The 22,340-nt window shown below is 37.0% G+C and overlaps 2 protein-coding genes across 2 annotated transcripts; both read left to right on the plus strand.

Moving 5' to 3' along the window:
- The first annotated feature begins 1,592 nt into the window (after positions 1-1,592).
- Positions 1,593-2,165, plus strand: LOC113357946 (putative invertase inhibitor). Its single transcript, XM_026601439.1, has one exon. The coding sequence runs from the start codon at positions 1,593-1,595 to the stop codon at positions 2,163-2,165; it is 573 nt and encodes a 190-aa protein (XP_026457224.1).
- Positions 2,166-14,198: 12,033 nt separating this feature from the next.
- LOC113357953 lies at positions 14,199-21,727 on the plus strand. The gene is made up of 3 exons (XM_026601444.1): positions 14,199-14,285; positions 19,663-21,368; positions 21,460-21,727. The coding sequence occupies exons 1-3, from the start codon at positions 14,199-14,201 to the stop codon at positions 21,725-21,727; spliced, it is 2,061 nt and encodes a 686-aa protein (XP_026457229.1).
- Positions 21,728-22,340: the final 613 nt, after the last annotated feature.

Below are 22,340 nucleotides of genomic sequence, written 5' to 3' on the forward strand. Positions count from 1 at the left end.
AGGTATCAGAGATCTTAAAAACCATCTAAGTACATGTTTTCAAATGAAGGATCTTGGTCCACTCAGTTATTTTCTTGGTATTTAGGTGAGCAAGTCATCCGATGGTTATTTCGTTTCTCAAGCTAAATATGCATGTGAAATCATTTTACTCTCTGGAATTACTGATGCTAAAGTTACAGACACTCCACTAGAAGTGAATGTCAGACATTGTCCTTCAGATGGAAAGCTTTTATCCAATCCAACACTATATCGACAATTGGTAGGAAGTCTGAATTACTTAACCACTACTCGACCTGATATAAGTCTTGCAGTTCATATTGTAAGTCAATTCATGTCAGCTCCTCGTTCTACTCATTATGCTGTTGTTCTTAGAATACTTCGTTATCTCAAGGTAACCTTATATCAGGGGTTGCAATTCTCATCTAAATCTAAACTTATTCTTAGAGCATACTCAGATTCAGATTGGGCAGGGGACGTTACAGATAGGCGATCCATTACAGGGTACTGCTTGTTCTTGGGAGATTTTCTTATATCTTGGAGAAGTAAGAAGCAGACTGTTGTATCTCGTTCAAGTGCTGAAGCAGAATATCGAGATCTAGCTTATACTATTTCTGATATCATATGGCTTTGGTGGTTACTCAGTGACATGGGAGTTATCATTTCTACGCCTACACCTCTATTTTGTGACAACAAAGCTGCAATTCAAATTACTCATAATGACGTTTTTCATGAAAGAACAAAGCATATAGAGATTTACTGTCATTTTACAAAACATCACTTTAAGCGTGGAACAATTACTCTTCCTCACGTAAGCTCAGAATTTCAATTGGCAGATTTATTCACCAAGTCACATCCTGCTCCTCGACTAAAGTTCTTGCTTTCCAGACTCAAGATGAGTTCAGCACCATCTTGAGTCTGAGGGGGTGTGTTACGAGATACTATAATATCTTTTCATATCCTCTTCTTAACTGCGTATATATTTAGTGTTGTCATAGTATTGTACGTATCTCTTATACGTATCTTTTGTAGTTTTGTTTCCTTTCTTTTCTTTGTAATCTCTGTATATGTACTACGGCTTTGCCAATCTAATACGCATAATGCAATAGAGATTTCTTTCTCAATCTGTTTAGTTTTCCTCTGATGCTCATGTTCTATCATTTTTAAGTATGTAAGTTCAAAATATTTTGATTTTCTTGTATAAAATTTCAGTAATTTCCTAGTTAAGGAGAAATCTTATGCGGATTTCGCCATTGATTTGGAAATTTCAAACTCGATAATCTATTAATTTATGACGTTAACAATCTTGATCAAATTATGTCCCACGAGGTGTATTCTATCAAAATTCCCTTAAATAAATGAAGGAAAGAAGGATGGTGGTGAGGTGGTCCCGAAAATAAATCGTTGTTAATTACCTCTTTAATGAATCCCATGCAAAAATAATATCTTCTCTTTACTGTTTGATTCGCAATTAAGCTCTGCCATCTATGGCTTGGAGCAACTTTGTTCTATAGATATGACTGAACTTCATGACTTGGAAGATCGCAAGGTCTTTCTTAAGAAGCACCTACTTTTACCAAGAGTCCAAGCAAAAAATGAGTCCAACATTCTCTTCGCTTTCCCTCTCTTCAATCTTCGTTGTTTTTCTTTTTCTCAATACCTTCTCTAATCATGGTGCAAATGGTGATTTAATCACTGATGTATGCAAGTTTGCATCAACAAGTGATCCACAACTCAAGCATGAATTTTGTATTGGATCTCTTTTAAAAAACCCTGCCAGTAAAGATGCTCATGATATTTTGGAACTCGGAGAAATATCAATGCAAGCATGTTTACAAAATGCAACATCTATTCAAACTTATATTGATAAAATCTTGAGTGATGGAAAACAAAGACCAGAGCCGAAGGCATTTATACACCCTATAAAGTATTGCTATATGGCGTATGGGGTTGGTCATGATTTTATTCATCTTGCTATCGGAGCTTTTCAAATTAAAGATTATAACGAAGCTAAGATATGGATGGGTAATGCCATGGGTGTTGCGACTGAATGTGAAAAGAACTTTAAAAAACGTGGTATGCCTTCACTATTGACAAAACAAGATGATGATTTCGTTCAGTTAACTAAGATCTCTCTTGGCATAATTCGTATGGTGGTTAAAAAATAATTTTGTATTTTATTTTATTGGGACATGTTGTGATTGAGCTTAATTGAAATCAAATAAAATTCCAAGAAATCCATGGTATTAAGTATTATTGTAAAGGTTTTGAATCTCTATTTCGTTTGTCAAGGTTTTAATTCAAAGCCATAAAAGTTAAAACAACACTCCACAAGCATGGGTTGGATTTGATGTTGTAATCAATTTTTTTGTGTTTCGATAGTTTAAATTCTTCCGTTATGCACAAATGCAAGAAATCTCAAGATGTTTCTCCACTAGCGAAATTCATATCAACATTTTCCGGTCCTACAAATTACACAAAATTGGTTAAAAAGACCAAAATAAATAATTTTTGGGTGTAAAGGACATCTATAAAAATAGTCAGGATGTAACCATTTTCATCCTACCTATTTTCAAATATTTTTTTTTTATTTTTAATTTATATCATGATACATCCAGTTTCATCCTTGCTATTTTTTAAATTTAAGTCAAAATGAATCCAGTTTCATCCTTGCTGTTTTTTTTGTCCATTTAACCCGTAATAATTTTTACTCGTCCATTTGAACCATGTTCTAAATTTTCTTGGACAAATGACCCATTTTCCGTACAAATTATCATGCTATATTTTGAACAACATACGACAAATATTAACACTTGACAGCTTGCTGGTTGTATTTGTAAAATCATGAAAATCAAAAACTCGTGATACTTGTACCGCTGCAAATAGGAGGATAAATTTGCTTGGGGCTGTACCTATCCCTACCAATAAGCTTTTTGTCGTGTAAGTTCCTAAGCAAATTGTTTTAAAAAAAAATTCAAGGTTATATCAAAGTTTAAACCTCCAAGAGGTCTACTACCTACAAGTCCAGATAGCTAGGAAAAGAAAGAGAAAAATCTCCCCACTCCGGTGCTGACGAGTTTCGAATTCAAGTCACTGGTATCATTACTCAACGACTTTACCACTGTACTACAGTGACATATGCAATTGGCACCCCTATTAGCAATTTTTCTTGCACCCGGAGGTAAATTAATCCATTTCACATTTCATGCATGAGCTACGGGTGAAGCAATTAAATCCACGACGGGATTTTGATGAGGCAATTGTAGGGGTTAAATATCGCACATGTGAATAATCATGCGAGATAACTGAGTTACTAAAGAGCGAACGAAGTTCGCACGTAGCATATCTTAAATGACGAAATCAATGACGTCACAAAGTCACGAGTAAAATGTGAGAGTTGTACGAAGTTGAGGAGCACGTGCGAGAAGACCAGATATATAGGTGCGAAGATATCGCATGCTAGATCCGAAATAGGGGCTTTGTTAGCTGTCCTTCACTATGTAAGATCCCTATATACAGGACCAGCCACCCTTGTGTTGAGGAGAGATCTTTTTGAGAGCATAGATAGATTTTAAGAGAGAGAGAGAGTTATTTGTGTCCCAAGTTAGGGTTCTATCTATCATCTTTGTATTGATTTCTATACTTAATAAAACTATTTCTTAGTGTTCTTCACAATGTCTTCTTTGATATATAGATTGTTTAAGGGGTGTAGTAGTAGGATTTTCTACTACTATATTTTGGCGCTAGAATACAGCTCGGGAATGAGATTGGATCTGTTTTTGAAAATTTTAGGATGAGTTTTTTTTTCAAAAATTTCTTTCAAAGTAAAGTTTCTTATTGTTCTTGTTTGTGAATTTTTTTTCTTTTAACGTGAAATTTCTCATTGTTCCTGTTTTGAAGTTTAATTTGGGGTCACTCATTAAAGGCACAATTTTATATCAAGAAAGAAGTTTTACAGAATAATCTTTGAGGCGATAAATCCACTTTTGAAAAGAAAAGTTTACAGATATGAAAAAGATTTCCATAGAGATAATTGGAGGAGTTATCCATAGATTTTAAGTTAAGGTTGTTTACATATAAAAGAAAGAAGAACAAGTTGATGTGATAAAAGGAGCGAACAAGCATATATATAATGCAGGGAGCGAATAGATTCAGAGGAATAATAAAGAATGTCGGAGCATAAAAAGGAAGCAAACATCTAAGGTGCAATATGATAACAAAGTCAGGTATAAATACTATGGATCCCAGTGAAGGAATCACCGGACAGATCCACAAGTGTGATAACGAAGGAAGGAAGATCCCGACGATCGAAAAGTTGTCACCCTTACACGAATGGCAAAAGAAGAAGATCATGTTTGAAGCAGATGACATATCATGCAGAAGCTGGGGGCGAACAGATCCATTGGTAATAACTGTACCGGCGCGAAGAATGATAAAGAATGGCAGTGCGGAAAGCTCAGACGAATGAAAGATAAAAAAAGCTTTGATAGATACTGGGAGCTCAGCCGACATCTTGTTCTACCAGACGTTCAAGGACATGGGGTACAACGATACAGATTTACTACCAACTACATACCACATACATGGTTTCAACAAACCCATAAAAAAACCGAAAAGGGGGGTAATTATCAATATGCCGCTAGGAGAAATAGAGGTGAAGGTAACACTATGCATAGTGGATGTGGAATCACCGTGTAATATGATATTGGGAAGACCGTGGCTACATGGCATAAAAGGAGTGGCATCTTCCTTGCACCGATGTGTACGTTTCCCAATGCCGAACGGAATAGGAGAAATTGTAGGAGATTCAGAAAGATCCAATACCTTCTATCAGCTAGATGTGAAGAATTATGAAGGCATATCTAAGAAGAGAAAAGATAAATGGAGAAAGGCGAAGCAGTCAACAAAAAAGAAAGAATTTACGGCGTACATGATACGAGCGAAAGAAGGAAGAGGCATACCGACCGAAATCCCAGACGAGGAAGGCGCACCAACAAGAGAAATAAAAGACCCATCCCCGTTAAGCGAACCTAAATCAAACTTTGTTTCAGCGGAGCCAACCAGGGAAGTAAACATAGGAACTGAAGAGGATCCAGAATGAAAAGGATAGGGACATGAATGGACACAAAAGAAGAAATGCAGACAATAAACCTTCTGCGAAAATACAATGATGTCTTCGCATGGGACATGGATGAAATGCCAGGGATGGATCCTGATATCGCATTTCACAGGTTAGACATCAGGAAGGATGTGCGACCGTTCAAGCAAAGAATAAGGAAAATAGCAACCACATACCATCCGCAAATAGAAGAAGAATTATAGAAGATGCTAGATGCAAGAATAATTCGACCAGCAAAATACCCGGAGTGGATATAAAACATGGTGGTGGTTCCTAAAAAGAACAAATTAAGGGATAAGAATTTGCGTCGATTTTAGCGATTTGAACAAGGCATGTCCAAAAGACAGCTATCCATTACCAGATATACCACATATGGTAGAGGCTTCTTCCGGATATAAAATATTGTCACTTATGGACGGGTATAAAGGATACAATCAAATTCCATTAACAGAAGAAGATCAGGAGCACACAGCATTCTTCGCACCCAGAGGAATATACTGTTACACTAGAATTCCTTTTGGATTGTAAAATGTTGGTGCGACGTACCAGAGAATGTTGGAAAAGGTATTTCCAGAATGGATTCACAAAACTTTAGAGGTGTATGTTGATGATATGCTGGTGAAGATCAAACAAATCGTAAATCATGTAACTGATTTGGAAGAAATATTTGCGCGAATGCGGAAGCGCAAAATGAAGATAAACCCTGCGAAGTGTATCTTCGGAGTGGCATCAGGGAAATTCCTAGGATATATTGTATCAGAAAAAGGAATACAAGTAGATCCAGAGAAAGTGCAAGCAGTTCGTGACATGCCAACACCAATGACATTGAAGGATGTGCAAAAGCTGAATGGACTTCTAGCCTAATTGGGACGATTCATTTCGCGCTCTTCAAATAAATGCAAGCAATTATTTAGCATTCTAAAGAAAGGAGCCTATTTCGAATGGACATCCGAATGCGAAAAGGCGTTACAAGGCATAATGAATTACTTAATGAACGTGTCTATTTTGCAGAAAGATGAACCAGGAGAGGATCTGCTATTATACTTGGCCTCGAGACCACATGCATTAAGTGCAGTATTACTTCGCATAGATGGAGGAGTTGAGAAACCGATTTATTACATAAACAAAACCTACAATGCAGCAGAAAAGAATTATACAAAGATTGAAAGACCCATCCTCGCACTGGTATATGCAACTCAAAAACTTCGCACGTATTTTCAAGCCCATAAAATCAGAGTTCATACAAAGGTACCAATTGAATCTGTGATGAAGAATTCAAAACAGTCTGGGAGAATAGAAAGATGGAACGCACATGTGGGAGAATTCCAAATAAAATATGAGATATTATCATCACCAAAATCACAAATTATTGCAGACTTTTTGTCAGAGTTTCCCTTGGAGGAAGATGAGAGTGTAAAAGACATGATGGAGATAGACGATGAACAAGGAAACCCACAAAATTTATTAAGAGAACGAAATTCAAAAAGGTGGGAGATACTAGTTGATGGATCCATAAACGAGGAAGGAAATGGAATAGGAATAGTAATTATATCGCCATCTGGGGAAAGAATGGCATATTCATTTAGGCTGGAGTTCGCATCAAAAAACAATGAAACAGAGTACGAAGGAGTAATACATGCGTTGCGATTGGCAATAGAAATGAAGTTAGATGACATCAGAATAACCAGTGACTCACAACTAGTGATCAAACAGATATTGGGGATATACAACACGAATGATCCTTTATTACAGAAATACAAGCTTCTCGCGGAGGAGTTGTCATCAAAAATAAAAAACATGAAGCGGAGACACATATGCCGGAAAGACAACATATTCGCAAGCGCTTTGGAATTTCTCTAATCAATGCTGGTGGATCCGACCGCACGATAAATAAAGATTACAACACTTTGCCTGGAATCAATCAAAAAGGAAGGAGAAGTAGATGTAATAATGATAGAGGATGAAGACGGAGAAAAGGAGAGAAACGGAGAAGATTGGAGATAACAGCTTCATGCATACTTAGAGAAGGGAGAAGTACCAAGAAAAAGATTGGAAGCACACAGGATAAAAAGTCGCGCGACAAACTACAAGTTAAGAGATGGAGTATTTTACCGCAGATCATTCCATGGACCTTCGCTCAGATGCTTGACGCGAAAAGAAGGAATGGAAATACTAAAGGAAATACATTATGGAGATGCAGGAGATCATAGCGTAGAAAGATCATTGAATACAAGACAAAGATACAAGGATACTACTGGCCATACATGCATGAATATGAGAGGGAAGTATCTAGACGGTGCGAAGAATGTCAAAGGCATGGAAACAGAATAAATGCGCCTGACGCGAAGTTAAGCTCATCCACCAGTGTTTGGACATTTGCAGGATGGGGTTTAGATATCATGGGACCCTTCATACCATGATCAGGACAAAGAAGATATTTGATTGTCGCAACAGATTATTTCACGAAGTGGTCAGAAGAAAAAGCAGTCCAACATATACGTGATAAGGACATCTTTACATTCATATTCGAGAATATCATCTGCAGATTCGACATACCTGTGCAATTGGTGTCTGATAATGAAAAACAGTTCGAGGGTGAGAGCATAGAAATGCTGTTAAATGGCTTCAAGATCCAGATTGGAAAATCAACTCCATTATATCCACAAAGTAATGGACAGGATGAGGCAACTAACAAGACGCTTGCGAATATACTAAATAAGAAGTTGGAAGGACACAATAAAGGATGGTGCGAGTAGATCCACAATATCTTATGGGCATATCGAACAACACGAAGAGAAGCAACGGGAATGTAACCATTCTGTTTAACATACGAAGTAGAAGCTATCTTACCAATCGAAGTGATCATACCAAGGACAAAGAAAGAAGCTTGGGAGAGAAACCTAAACACAAGTCTGATACTAGAAAAGTTGGATGACTTGGAGGAAACTATAGAGGATGCTTTGCGACACATGGAGAACTATCACAAAAGATTGGAAAGAAAATACAACAAGCGTGTCAAACCAAGGGAATTTCAACCAGGTGAGATGGTATTAAAAGAAATACCATCTTATCAAAAGGGAGGAGATGGAAAACTGGAGAAGAAGTGGGACGACCCATATATAATCAAGCGAATTGTAGGAATGGAGCGTACGAGTTGATGGATAAGGATGGAAACGATGTTGGGAGAAGGCTAGATCATCCATGGAATAGATTATACCTTAAAAAATATTATCCATAGGAGGTTTAATAAAGTAGAGTGTCCGAAATAAGAAAAGACAGGCTAATAATGTATACACGAAGTTATGAATGGAGAGAAAATATTTGCACCCTTCAAAACAATGATATATAAAGTACAAATAGAAGAAAAAATAAACGATAAGACCTCGAAATAAGACCTCAATAGGGGCCAATAAAATTTAAAACCTCTAACTAGGGAGGCTAGGTAACCAATTATGGCGTGCACCCTAGTTCGCACTTGTGCAAGAGGCAAAATAAATAATCCCTAACGCGCGTCATAATTAGTGCAAAACCTAGTAATGCATGGCTCAGGCGAAATCCATACCATCCCTGGGATCTGTGTCATGGAAGGTGGGGGCGAAATCAAAGCCTATCTTGTAGAGACACCTTAGTCGAAAGGATAAGGTACTAAGTTCTATATTATGGAGTGTAGAAGCTCGACCAGGGCGCCGCGGTACACGGTTGAGCTAAGGATGTCGGGAGCGTCTGGAGCGTACCTCGCCGCTCTTAGCAAGTCCTGACTATGATACACTCGGTCCTCAAGAAAACCCACCTAGGGTGTGGTCTCGAAACCATAAGCCACATAATCTAATGGATAAGAGACCGCGAAATCAACTGGTTGTTGCATCACTGGATGGGAGGAGCCCACCCCAACCCGGTAGGGGTACGTCTCCTTGAAGGGGCAACCAGGGGGAGATAAGGACGACACCCTCCACTAGGAAGCAGAATTGTGTCAAAGACGTTAATATCACAAGGCTTTTACTCATGGGAGTAATTAGGCTTGTCGTATTAATGCACATTCACATATCCTGCAGAGCCAATAATATGAAAGATGATAAGGTAGGGTCAATGAGTCAATACGCGAGTACGTAAAGACGTCGTGCGACTCTATTGCATGGCCAAAATGATATCCCGAGGCAAAGATAATCCCTATCACCAGGAGAGGATGATTAAGACCTCTACTTAGGGAGGCTCAATAATACCTCACTATCAAACACCAAGAGACCTAAATAAATGCCCATGTCATAAAAATCTTTGTTTTCTAAAAAGGGTTGTATTCGCATAAAAAATATATTTACCTATTCGCTTACATATTACAACATATTCGCATTAATTATATCTTACACCCGCATGAATAAAGTTTTATATTCGGATTATTGATATCCTATATTCGCCCAAGTAATATCATATATTCGCATAACATTATTTCAACAGTTGCGTAAGCATCATCTTTCTCGTAAATCCATGAAAAGGTCATTATCTAACATTCAAATAATAGAGGCAAGTATGGGAATTACAAAAAGATAGAAAAAAAAACCTTCCATAGAAACAAACCAGGGAGAAAATATTGCTCGAATACTTAGAAAATAATTTGTAGAATTGCATGCTTAGAAAATAACCTTTAGAAACAAATTTGTCTTTCCTTAAATGTGCATCAAAAACACAAAAGAAGCGAGATCCAATCAAGTTCAAACATATAGAAATAGAATGAAGCTAAGGGTCATTCATAGGAATTTCATCATGTGAATGAATGACTTCAATCTCTGCAACAGGAGGAGAACTTGGTATAGAAGTCTTCGCAGAAGGTTCATCATGGGGAATAGCTTGAGTTTTAGCATGAGGAATAGCTTCAGCATTTGGTACGTCAAGAAGATCATCGCCAGCACCATTTCCCTGTTGATCTTCAGTGAGAGGATTTTATCGTCACAGATGACATAATCATAGTCACTATCAGGCCGTGGAATAGCTTTATTATCATAAATGTCGAGAGGTTCAACTTCCTCTAGAGGAAGCGAATTGGCGATACATATCCCATCATCATAAGCCTTATACTGAAGATGAGCCTCACGTGCGACGTCCTTCTGAGCATTCTTGACATAAACCCTCATCAACTGCTCAAGATATATTTGTCTCCTCTCTGCCCTATCACGAGAAGATGAAAGCATAGAGGAAAGATCCCTAACATACTTGCGAGATTTAGCCAAATCAGACCTCAGCTTTTGGACAAGGAGGTTGTTGGCCTTATCAGAAGCTGCGGAAACAAAAAATACTAGAATTAGCTTAGAAACCACAAAGCCGCGCGAAAGAAGCAACATTCGAAATAAGATAAAAATACAATTAAAGGTAGTAAGCTTGGTGCGACTACCTTCCATTTGAGAAAGATAATACTGAGAAAGGGCCAAACTACTACTTCTCATAACCTCCAAGTGCTTATCAAAGTCATCACCTATAAAGGCTTCAATACGCGAGCGAATCTTATTCTCATCCTTAGCAAGAGAGGCATGTTTCTTCTTCAAGATATCATGCGAGCTTTCCAACCGAGTGTGCTGTTCGCGAAGCTTCTTCATTTCGACAGTCATTTTCACCTTGCTATTTATAATCTTTTCACTTTCTAAGGATACTCTCCTTATATCTCTTTCATATTGATTTCTCAGAGAATGAAGAGATTCCTCTTGCTCAGTACAGGTTCGTCGAAGGGCGAGGTATTGATGGGTATAATTCTCCTTCTCCTTCAAAAGGGATTGATTCTCTCCCATAAGGATGCGATTTTTCTCTGATATATTTTGATTACTTAAGTCAGTGTCATATAAAAGACCATAAATATGTGATATTTGGGAATTCAGGGAGTCAAACTGAGTACTAAGGCCATTACTAAGTACGAGCGATCACTAAGCAGTAGATTCAACTGATGCCGTAGCTCTTTATTCTCTGCACTAGCATCCTCAGCAGAATGTTGGAACTCATGTCTCTCCATAACTCGCTTTTGGCACAAATCTATATGTTCGCACGAACAGAGGCAAAGAAGGGAAAAGGTACCGGGGAATAAATAGAAAGAGCAAGATGTAATGATTCATAACATGAGTAAAAGGAAGTCGGATATACCTCTAAGATCTTGATTCTTGCTGCGAAGTTTCTCGGCTGTGACTTCCCCAGCATGAACATCAGCTCTCAACTGGGCATTCTGACGGGTAAGCTCACGAATTGTAGAGCTAGATTCTGCAAAACCTTCTGCTTGAATAAAGCGGCCACGGGATTCCAAGCAATCGAAGGAAACATTCATGGATGAGTCCATTTGAGCGAAGATCTCGCTCCTATCCGATTTATCCAAAGAAGAATTTCCCAACAATTTGATGAGAGACTCGCACAAGCGGAGTTGAGATGTGTCATTGGAAGATGAGCGTGCGAGCTGAACAATATCAAGAAGAGGCCCAACCCCTGAACCAGCAGCATCAAAGGCACCAACCTCAGGAGTGACAAATTTCGCTTGAGAAGGAGCAGTTGTGCGAAGAGGGGAAGTAGTCAAAATAGTTCTCATGGAAGAAATAGCAGCAGTGGCATCCAAAAGAGAGGAGACAGAATGATCCACAGATACGAGAGTAGCCAAAGGAGTAGTAATAGGAATATCTAGCATAGACGCAACCACTTCTTCAGTAGTAGAAGTTATGGCCTGAGTCACCGAAGCTAATTCAAGAGGGGTAGAAGTTGTTGGTGGAAAAAAAAAGAGAGGTGGCGAAGTTGAAAGAATAAGATCCTTACAAGGATTCTTAGTAGGAGAATGAGATGATGAACCGACGATGATGTTCGTTGGAGGAGAGATGGGGAACGATGAAGGTGTGGTAAAAGTTGCCTGATGGGAAGCGACATACTTTCCCCAACAACAGAAACAGTCTCACCAGAGGGCACTTGTTGAGAAGAACTAGATTTATTTTTGAAACTCGGGAGGGCGATGCGGGTATCAAGAGTAGGAGGTTTCTTACTCCTTTTGGACTTCTTCTTTTTCTCTTTCGCATCATCCTACGAATAACAATGCAGATAAGAAACAAAGGCAACAATATTGTTTAATAGGAATAAAGTGTTTCTTACTACCTTGTCATGCGAAGGCTTCCTCTTGAGAGATTTGCCACTTTCGCGCCTTGAAGAGGAGTTAGGGTTTGGAACGGTGAAACGAGTTCCAGCGGAAGCGATTTTGCTGCAACAATACCAGTATGGGAATTATGAATAACCATAGCAGAAATAACAATGGATGGAAAACAGCAGCAGATCGACAATGACGGCTCACAGTTACAGGCAACAATAAAAACAAGATATACCCAACAAAAAGCATAACAAAAGAGATAAGACAAACCTTTGAGGAGAATCCATTAAGTTCAAATAAGAACAGAAGAAAGGAAACCGAGGATTTGAAGGGGACGAAAATCCGAAAAGGTTCTGAGAAGAAGGAGAACTAAAAAAGAAAGTCTCTCTCTCTGAAAGGGGGTTAAATAAGGAAGAAGATAACCGGCTGTACCATGTAAAGGGGTGTGACGTGTCAACAAAAAGTGCAGATGTGAGGACGTGTGAACAGTTACACGAAAAACCTGGAAACTTGTCGGTTAAAAGAGAAGATGAAAAGTTGACAAAGTGCGAAAAATCGCATAAATAGTTCGAAGAAGATAATGAAAACAGTTCTCTCATAGCTCTTTCCATAAAGAAGATCGATAAGAGAAGAGGCAAAATGTAGGGGTTAAATATCGCACATGTGAATAATCATGCGAGACATCTGAGTTACTAAGGAGCGATCGGAGTTCGCACGTAGCATATCTTAAATGACGAAATCAATGACGTCACAAAGTCACGAGTAAAGTGTGAGAGCTGTACGAAGTTGAGGAGCACGTGCGAGAAGACCAGATATATGGATGCGAAGATATCGCATGCTAGATCCGAAAATAGGGGCTTTGTTAGCTGTCCTTCACTATGTAAAATCCCTATATATAGGACCATCCACCCTTGTGTTGATGAGAGATTTTTTGAGAGCAGAGATAGATTTTAAGAGAGAGAGAGAAAGTTATTTGTGTCCCAAATTAGGGTTCTATCTATCATCTTTGTATTGATTTCTATACTTAATAAAACTATTTCTTAGTGTTCTTCACAATGTCTTCTAAATTTGATATATAAATTGTTTAAGGGGTGTAGTAGTAGGATTTTCTACTACTACAATAATATTTAAACAAAAGCCATAAATAATTTTCACGAGATAAAAATAAATACGGGGGATATTAGTAGTAAGCAAAATTCAACAAAAGAACGAAACACAATGGAAAAATTTGAATAAATCTCATTTAGATGATTTTAGATCATCATGGGGAGTTAAAAAAAATGTCGGAAAATGGGTCATTTGTCAAAAAAATTTAAAACATGATTTTAATGGGCGAGTAAAATTTTGTATGGGTGAAATGGACACCAAAAAAGTAGCAAGGATGAAACTGGATTCATCCTGGCTTAAATTTAAAAAATAGCGAGAATAAAACTGGATGCATTCTTATGTTAATTAAAAATAAGAAAAAGTATTTGAAAATGGACAAAATGAAACTGTTTACATCATGACTAATTTTACAATCTCGTCCATTTAATCAATAGCAAATTTTTTATGTCCTTTTCACCAAAAAATTATTGATTTTGGCCATTTTAACCAATTTTATGAAAAATGTTTATTTGTTTCGGTAGAAAATTCAAGGTGCATGCAACTCAAACACCACCAGAAATGAAAGTTGTGTTTGAGCAATACAATCGGATTCGTTAATAACATCATTTCAGTTTCAAGGCGAAAAGGATGCAACCGTACCTGACGCCGACAGAATTAACAGATCATGCATAGACGCCACCATATACCGAGATATACCAGACAAGCTCTTACTTTTGATGATTTTCTTCAATTCCTTTTTTCTGAAGATCTTAATCCATCTCTCATACCCTTTTTTGCACATACCCTTTTTTCTTGATTGCGAATGCAAAAGTTATGAATTTAGATTTGATTTGTTGATAATTCCAACTTCAATCTTTTTTATGTCCCTTCGCAAGCTCCACTATGGTGCTAACAGTGGTTCCTCCTGGCAATGACAATGAGATGGAGAATGTGACCAATGTGGAGGACTGGAGAACCGTGAAAGTGGCTGTAATGTAGATTCTGATCATGTAGCCGAGCAGTCCTTGATCCTTGTGAGCGAGTCCAACTGATGTTTTAGAGCCCTCTAGAACGTTGCATGAGGATGGTGCCCTATGATCAGAACACTGGAGCATTTTTCATTGTCATTCTTCAGAGAAGTATCCCCTGTTCCTGGTAAGCTCTTCAGTGAGATACGAATTTCTTAGACCTCGTAAATCATAGGGAAATCGTATGTCAACATCCTCCGAGCGTGCTGGTCTCTAATTAATTGTACCAATTTGGCCCATTTTATTGTCTTTTTTATAGCATAACTTTAATATCGGGTCATTTACCTTTTGGCAGCAGATATTATGTTTTGTTATTCTTACTGCTAAAAGGGGATTTGTGATTCACGGACGTCGGAAGCACTACTATTTCTTCAAATTACTCTATAAAAAACAACGGGAAAAATATAGGCACGTTTTCCTGAAATTGTCTGTTGAAGGGTAATTTCAGTAGAGAATAGAATGTTATTACATCAAGGACCTCGTACGCTAAGATTATGGATATTCGTGATTAGATTATGGACCCCTACTGACTTAGTTTGTTAAGGGGTCTAAGCAAAATGCCAGCTTTCTTAATTCTTTTCTCTTGAGTTGGAAATTACAGCGAACTTCGAAAAGAAAGTTGCTTGGCAGATTCTTCCGTTTGCTGTGGGTTGGGAGTTATGGCTGGAGCGTAATAGGAGAGTCCATGGGGGAAGAGAAAGGTCTAAAGATGAGTTTTGTTAATGCTGTGAAAAATTGGACATTTGCCTACATGGAGTTTGGATACGGACATCTTTAAGGTTTAGTTCGTTTGAACCCTTGTAATTACCTCTTTTATTTTTATTTTCAATATATATCATTTTCTTCTCAAAAAAAAAGGGGGCCTCGTGCGCTAAAATTGGATCTGATTGACGATCTTCCATCGTCGGTGATTCATGAAGCTGATATTTGATTCGTGGTATTGGTGGAATGTTGATAAGACGAATCATGGGTTCGCAGTATTTCTTCGTTATCGATGAATATTGTGCCTCACTGGTTTTCATTTTTAGAGAAAACGAGGCATACATGAAAGGTCTTAGTCTTTACTACTTGGACGAAGTGGGTTAATAATAACATTGATTCTACCAGCACCCAAATCGTCCACAGAGGATATTCCGTCACCCATTACGCGTCAATATATTATTGAATCTGTAGTTCGTTTAGTTACTGAACATTTTCGGGGATTTTTATTTTATTACTCCCTCTCGTGAAAAGTGTTTTCACGTAGATTAAGAAGATGGAAAGAAATTAATTTTTTTCATATATATCCTTTAATAATAATTGTTAAAATATTTAAATCTCCTAATTTTTTATTCTTTTGTTTCTAATAGTTGATTCCAATACAGGGTCAAATTAGGAAGAAAGTGTGAAAATTATGAAATCTTCGTCTATTTTGGTGCTAGAAAAAACCCCTTTTCCTTATCTAAAATAGGACGGAGGGAGTAATTGCCAATTTGTTTCAGCTGTATTGCAATTATTTGATTGCCCTTTTGCCAGAAATTTTGTTATCACATAACAGTGCGTCTTTATATAACCAGAAATCTTGTAAAAAATATTGGATTCAAATATGTAACGATTAGGAATCCAAGTGAGCACAAACTGGATGGTATAAATAATTTTCTCGGTGATATAAACTTAAAACCACGTTTTTATATGGTGTTATACATTGGCAACTAAGGCCTTTCATTTGTGTGTTCTAGTTAAAGGACGTTTATATTTGATGTTGTAACTGGAGATATTAATGATATCTCATACCAATCCCTCTGCGGTTCACTTCCATCACCGGGTTTTCCGCTACTGGAATTTGATGGAAGTGTAGCTGTTCTTAAGAATATCTGACTATGAAGCTTCTGTATGGGTAATTCGTGCATACAAATATGACTCGCTTGCGTGGTTTGGAAACTTCCTATTGAAGCTCTTGCTGGGACCAATCTGATTTTCATTCAACAATAACTCCTAAACTGCATTCTTTGTTAGAATCGGAAAACAAAGAAGTTCCATAAGTTTCCAAACTGACCGTGGTCCTCCGTATCATTGGGAAAAGATCAATTTAAACATGAATAATGGAACTTCCTATATCTAGTAATCTGGTATGGTTCATAATGATTTATTTTGGAGGTAACAATGAACACACAGGCTAAGAAAACAACAAGATTTAACATCTATAAAATGCTACCATTAAGTATGGAGAAGCTTTTCATGCATTGCATTTCTCGAAACAAACAAAACCATTAATTATCAGCTACAAGCTTCTAATCCCGGTGCATGCACACTGGATATTTGTGTCCCGGGGCTTGATGAAGTTAATTCATCCATCTACAAAGGAGCAATATTAGTAAGAGAACTACACAAATCATTTTTATTTATTTTTTGGGTCTTCTTTACTTGTATCCTAGTATATACACGAAATTGGTCAATTAACCCAATAACAATAATTCCTAGAAAAAAATATATGTAAACTTTGATACCGTTTAAATGGACGAGAATGTAGAAATAGACAGGATGTAAACAGTTTCATCTTACCCATTTTCAAATACTTTTTCTTATCTTTTATTTACATCAGGATGCATTCAGTTTCACCCTCACTATTTTTTAAGTTTAAGCCAGGATGAATCCAGATTCATTCTTGCTATTTTTTTTGTGCCTATTTCACCCATACCAATTTTTGCTCGTCCATTGAAACTATATTTTAAAAATATTTGGACAATTAACCCAATTTCTCTAGTATATAACGTACATAATCCTATCCGCCCGTTTTACCGAAAGTCACCTAAAGATATATTCTCAAATTGTTTTTGTTAATAAAGATGAGCATAATCATTCATTCATCATTGAATTATGGAAGTGGCAAATAATGCACTATTTGTAGCGATCTCAGTATAGTGTTTGCAAAAGTATTTACAGGTACATAATTGAATGAGGAGAGGATTCTTAACTGGGGTTTCGATTTCGGTTATGACTTTGGCGTGCTCCGCTTGTTATTCCATTATTATTTATTTATTTTTAAAATTGAAGATTATATTAAAATTTAAACCTCAAAGAGATCTACTAACTACAAGGTCAAGTAGCTAGTAAAAGAAAGAGAAAAATTCCCCATCCCGATGTCGAAGAGTTTCGAACTCAGGCGTGTTGGTATCATCAACCAACGACTTTAACACTGTACTACAGTGACATCTTCTCATAATTTCTTTGTCAGTGTACTCAGGTTGTTATTCCATTATTACTTGAGAGGTGTCTAAAATTTTTTGGAGGCACGAAGACGTCTTCTCATGATTTGAGTATAGATATTAGGCTAATGTTTTTCCTTTGCGCAACCAGGACTTCAAGAGATTGAAAATTTACCCGGTTAATGTTGAATTCAACTGGGATGCCATTTTACAATGCTGTCTTTTCTATACAAGTTTTTTGTCTTGTCCTTCTTTTTCATGTCCATTTCTCATGAATCTTTCTATAAATTCTTTGCAGACTAATAACTTAATATTTATGCAATACTAATATCCCTCCTTTTCGCTTTTTCGAATACTGTACTTAAATAAAATGGCCGAAGGTTTACCATCTAATTTTGAAACGGTATATATCGTGGCTTTTCGTTTATGTCCATTGGTCTTGAATGTCACTTCCCTTCTCTACACACTCTTAACATCCATCACTACAAAAATCCAATGGATGAAGTATTTATTAAGTTATAGCTATGACCATCTCCACTTTCATAATGCACCACCTTACTATCTAGCTAATTATCGGCTCGATTCTTTACCGAAATGAGTTTCTCTCTCCTATTTCTCTCCATCCTCCTCCATTACCATTCTTTCATCCCTACCAGTGAATAGATTCCCTAGAAACCTTTAGATCCAGGGAATAATCCACCCTGTTAGATTATTCCCATAGATCCCTGTTAGAACCCTGTTAAAGCCTTGCACCATGTCCTATGAACACAGATCCGTTCAAATAGATAGAATATTTTTAGATTTTCCTGCAATAAACTTGTTCCTTCATCTCCCATCACTTCTGAATTCTTTTCCCATGGATCCATCAAAGGATCTTCTTTTCCTTTATCCCTTGCAAAGCATTTACAAAGAATACTTTCTGAAATCGCGAAAATGGCGATGTAGGAAGAAGAATATGCAATATGATGAATATCAAATCGGGTTTTTAACAAACAAATAATCTAATAATAATGGTTTTTATCTAAATGTTCTTCTAAATAACCATTGTTTTGACCCGTTATATCCGTTTTTATCTAAATGTTCTTCTAAATAACCATTGTTTTGACCCGTTATATCCGTTTTCGCGTATGTGATAACCGTTTTTCTAAAATAAATTTTTACGTCTTTTTTCTTTCTAAATAACGTTGTAACCAAGGTAGTCAATTTCGGCCATCTCGGCCGAAATTCCGCCGAAATTTCCCTTTTCGTCTCGTAACATAGCGGAATACGAAATTCCGGTGATACGAAAAGTTACCGGAAAACTCGGTTATATCGGCCGAAATTCTACCGATTTTACCCCCGAGATAGGGTGTTTTAGTTATTTAACCTAACTAATCCTAATATCTATTCCACCGATTCACTCTTCTTCACTTCGTTTCTTCTTCACTTCGTTTCTTCTTCAGTCTCTGACTCTCTCTCACATAATCGAAGCAAGGTATGTTAATCGAAGCAAGATTAGGGTTTGTGGTGTTAATCGAAGCTAGATTTATATATTTTGACTTTTGAGAACTTTTCTATCATATTGTGAGTTCTTTTGATGTTAATCTGAGATTAGGGTTTTGAATTTCAATTAAACTTTGTTTAATTACTGAATTTGTTTTTCATGGGTTCTTTTTGATTTGTCATGGGTTCTTGTTGATTTGCTGGTGAGGTCATTAAATATTGAGTTCACTTCATAGTTGTGACAGTGTTTGATGCATGTTAGGGTTCTTGTTGATTTGCTTTAGTAATGAAGAATTGGGTGTTCGGTTTCCTCAGGTAGCAGTATTAACTGCTGGTTAAGCTCAAGAAGTATTTAATTTTGCTTTGGGTGGCTCAAGTAATAGTCTTCTTTCAGCTGGATGCAAATCTGAGGTACGCATCCATTCTATGCTTCTCTCAGGTAGGAATGTGGTTGAGGTGATGTTTGTGTCATTATCTGATATAAATTTATAGACTATACATCGATGTTCATAAGTAGAGTTTTATTAGGCAGTGGTAATAATTTTGTGCTAATAATTGGTTGTATTAGCCAGTGGTGTACCAAGTTCAGTTGGCTCCCAATTGTAAGAAAGTTCAGTTGGGTGATAGAGTTTTCTTATTGTTCTCATAATTTCAATTTGACATGAATTTCAGGTTGTGATTATGGATTCTTCTAATGCATCCAATTCTAACAAATCAAACACTACATGTGGGTCAATACTCCCTCAATCTTCTAGTCTGACTCAAACAAGAGATCCAGCATGGAAATGTGCTACATGGAAAGATCCTGCATTTCCGAAGAAACTAAGTTGTACGCTTTATAACAAAGAAATGCGTGGTGGTGGAATTACTAGGCTTAAGAAGCATATCATACAAGTCAAAGGGAATGTTTCATCATGTATGAAAGCAACAGTTGAAACTATAAATGAAATTAGACAAAATGACAGTATAAAGAAGTTAAAGAAAGCTCACAGGGATAACGTTGATGCTATTAATCGTCGCACACAATCTGATGAGAAGTCTGATGCTGATACTGATGATGAGGAGGACCATGAGGTACAAGAAGTTGAAAAGGATTTTAATGTGGGCAGTAGTAGTCAAGTAGTTGTTCAGAGTCAGAGTAAAAGAAAATTCAAGAGACAAAGTAGTTCTAGGGGTCCAATGGATTTACTCATGCAGACAGACCACCAGAAAACTCAGCAAGCCACTCTTGACAGAAACAGTTCAGCGAAAGAGAAGTTAAAGAAAGATGCATGGAATAGCATTTCAGCTTGGATGACTGAGAACTCTATATCTTTTAATACCGTTCGATGTCCAAGTTTCCAACAAATGATCTATGCAATTGGTGAATATGGTAAAGCTATGCCCGCGTCATCTTACCATCAGATTCGCACAAATCTTTTCAAGGACCAGTTAGCAGAAACAAAGAAGTTTGTTGATACATTTAGGATACATTGGAAGAGGTATGGATGTTCTATTATGTCCGATGGTTGGACAGATGGGAAAAAGCGACATCTTATTAACTTTTTGGTGAATTATCTGAAAGGGTCAGTTTTCTTGAAGTCTGTAGATGCGTCAAACAGAACCAATGATGCTGATTTCATAGGTGAGCTTGTAAAGGAGGTAATTGAAGATGTCGGTAAAGAAAATGTGGTTCAATTCATTACTGACAATGGTTCAAATTTTAAAAAGGCTGGGAAAGATTTAATGCTTGAATACCCGAATCTATTTTGGACTCCTTGTGGTGCTCATTGTGTCCAGTTGATGCTAGAAGAACTTGGTGACAAGCTTATGCGAATCAAGACAGCCGTCATTCTAGGTAAAAGACTTGTTACTTACATTTATGCTCATTTTCAAGTATTGTGCTTGATGAGGGAGTTGACACGTGCAGACTTACATAGGTCTACAAAGACTAGATTTGCAACTCAGTATTACACACTAAAAAGTCTTCAAAAGTATAAAACTCCTTTACAAATGGTGTTTGTGAATGATAGGTGGGCAAAAACTAGATTTTCAAAAGAAACTCTTGGAATTAATGCACTTAAAATTGTTACAAGTGGCACATTTTGGGAAGATGTTGATTATGCTTGTAGTGTGCTGAAGCCTTTAGTTAAGGTTGTAAGGTTGGTGGACATCGAGCGCAAACCTACAATGCCTTCTTTTTATGATGCAATGAGGATAGAAAGGAATCAACTAGAGGAGAAATTCAGTGAAGATGATGATACGTGGGGTGTAATTAAGGCTTGCTTTGAGAAAAGATGGAAGAATAACTTTAATCATGCTCTACATTGTGCTGCATACTATTTGAATCCTTCCATATTCTACACTATTGAAGCTTATGAAATGGATAGTGATCCAAAGTACATAGAAATCAAAAGAAACTCTTGGAATTAATGCACTTAAAATTGTTACAAGTGGCACATTTTGGGAAGATGTTGATTATGCTTGTAGTGTGCTGAAGCCTTTAGTTAAGGTTGTAAGGTTGGTGGACATCGAGCGCAAACCTACAATGCCTTCTTTTTATGATGCAATGAGGATAGAAAGGAATCAACTAGAGGAGAAATTCAGTGAAGATGATGATACGTGGGGTGTAATTAAGGCTTGCTTTGAGAAAAGATGGAAGAATAACTTTAATCATGCTCTACATTGTGCTGCATACTATTTGAATCCTTCCATATTCTACACTATTGAAGCTTATGAAATGGATAGTGATCCATAGTACATAGAAATCAAAATAGGCTCATACAGCAATGCAAAGTCTTATACCCAATGAAGATGAACTTGATGCTGCTACGGGTGAATTGAGAAAGTATGTTGATGCTGTTGGGATCTTGGGAACTCCGCCTTGAAAAAGAAGAAGAAATAAGGATCAACCTCGTAAGCTTGTTTGTTCTTTAAGTTTAAAGTTTGACTACATTTGTGTTAGATAGATTTTATAACTACTTTGATTATATTTATAACAGATGAATGGTGGATTACATTTGGAGGAATCGATGCGCCAAACCTACAAAAATTTGCAATCAGAGTATTGAGTCTTACTTGTTCTGCTTCCCCATGTGAGCGAAACTGGAGCACATTTCAAAATGTAAGTATTATAATCTTTTACACTGATTAGTAATATTCTGAATATGCACGAACCATGCAATTCCAGTACCTATATTTTGAATTAATTAATTGTGGAGTGTTGTATTACTGTTAAGACTTGACCATAACTCATTTCCCTTAAGTGCTCTGTATAGTAGGTCGATTGAACTAGGAACATAACATGCCTGTATACCCCTATGTTCTTATGACAACAAGCAACAAAAAAATTTGCATGTGCTTACTATTAA

The sequence above is a fragment of the Papaver somniferum genome, chromosome 1 (assembly GCF_003573695.1).
Source record: "Papaver somniferum cultivar HN1 chromosome 1, ASM357369v1, whole genome shotgun sequence".
In the NCBI taxonomy this organism is placed as follows: Eukaryota; Viridiplantae; Streptophyta; class Magnoliopsida; order Ranunculales; family Papaveraceae; genus Papaver; species Papaver somniferum.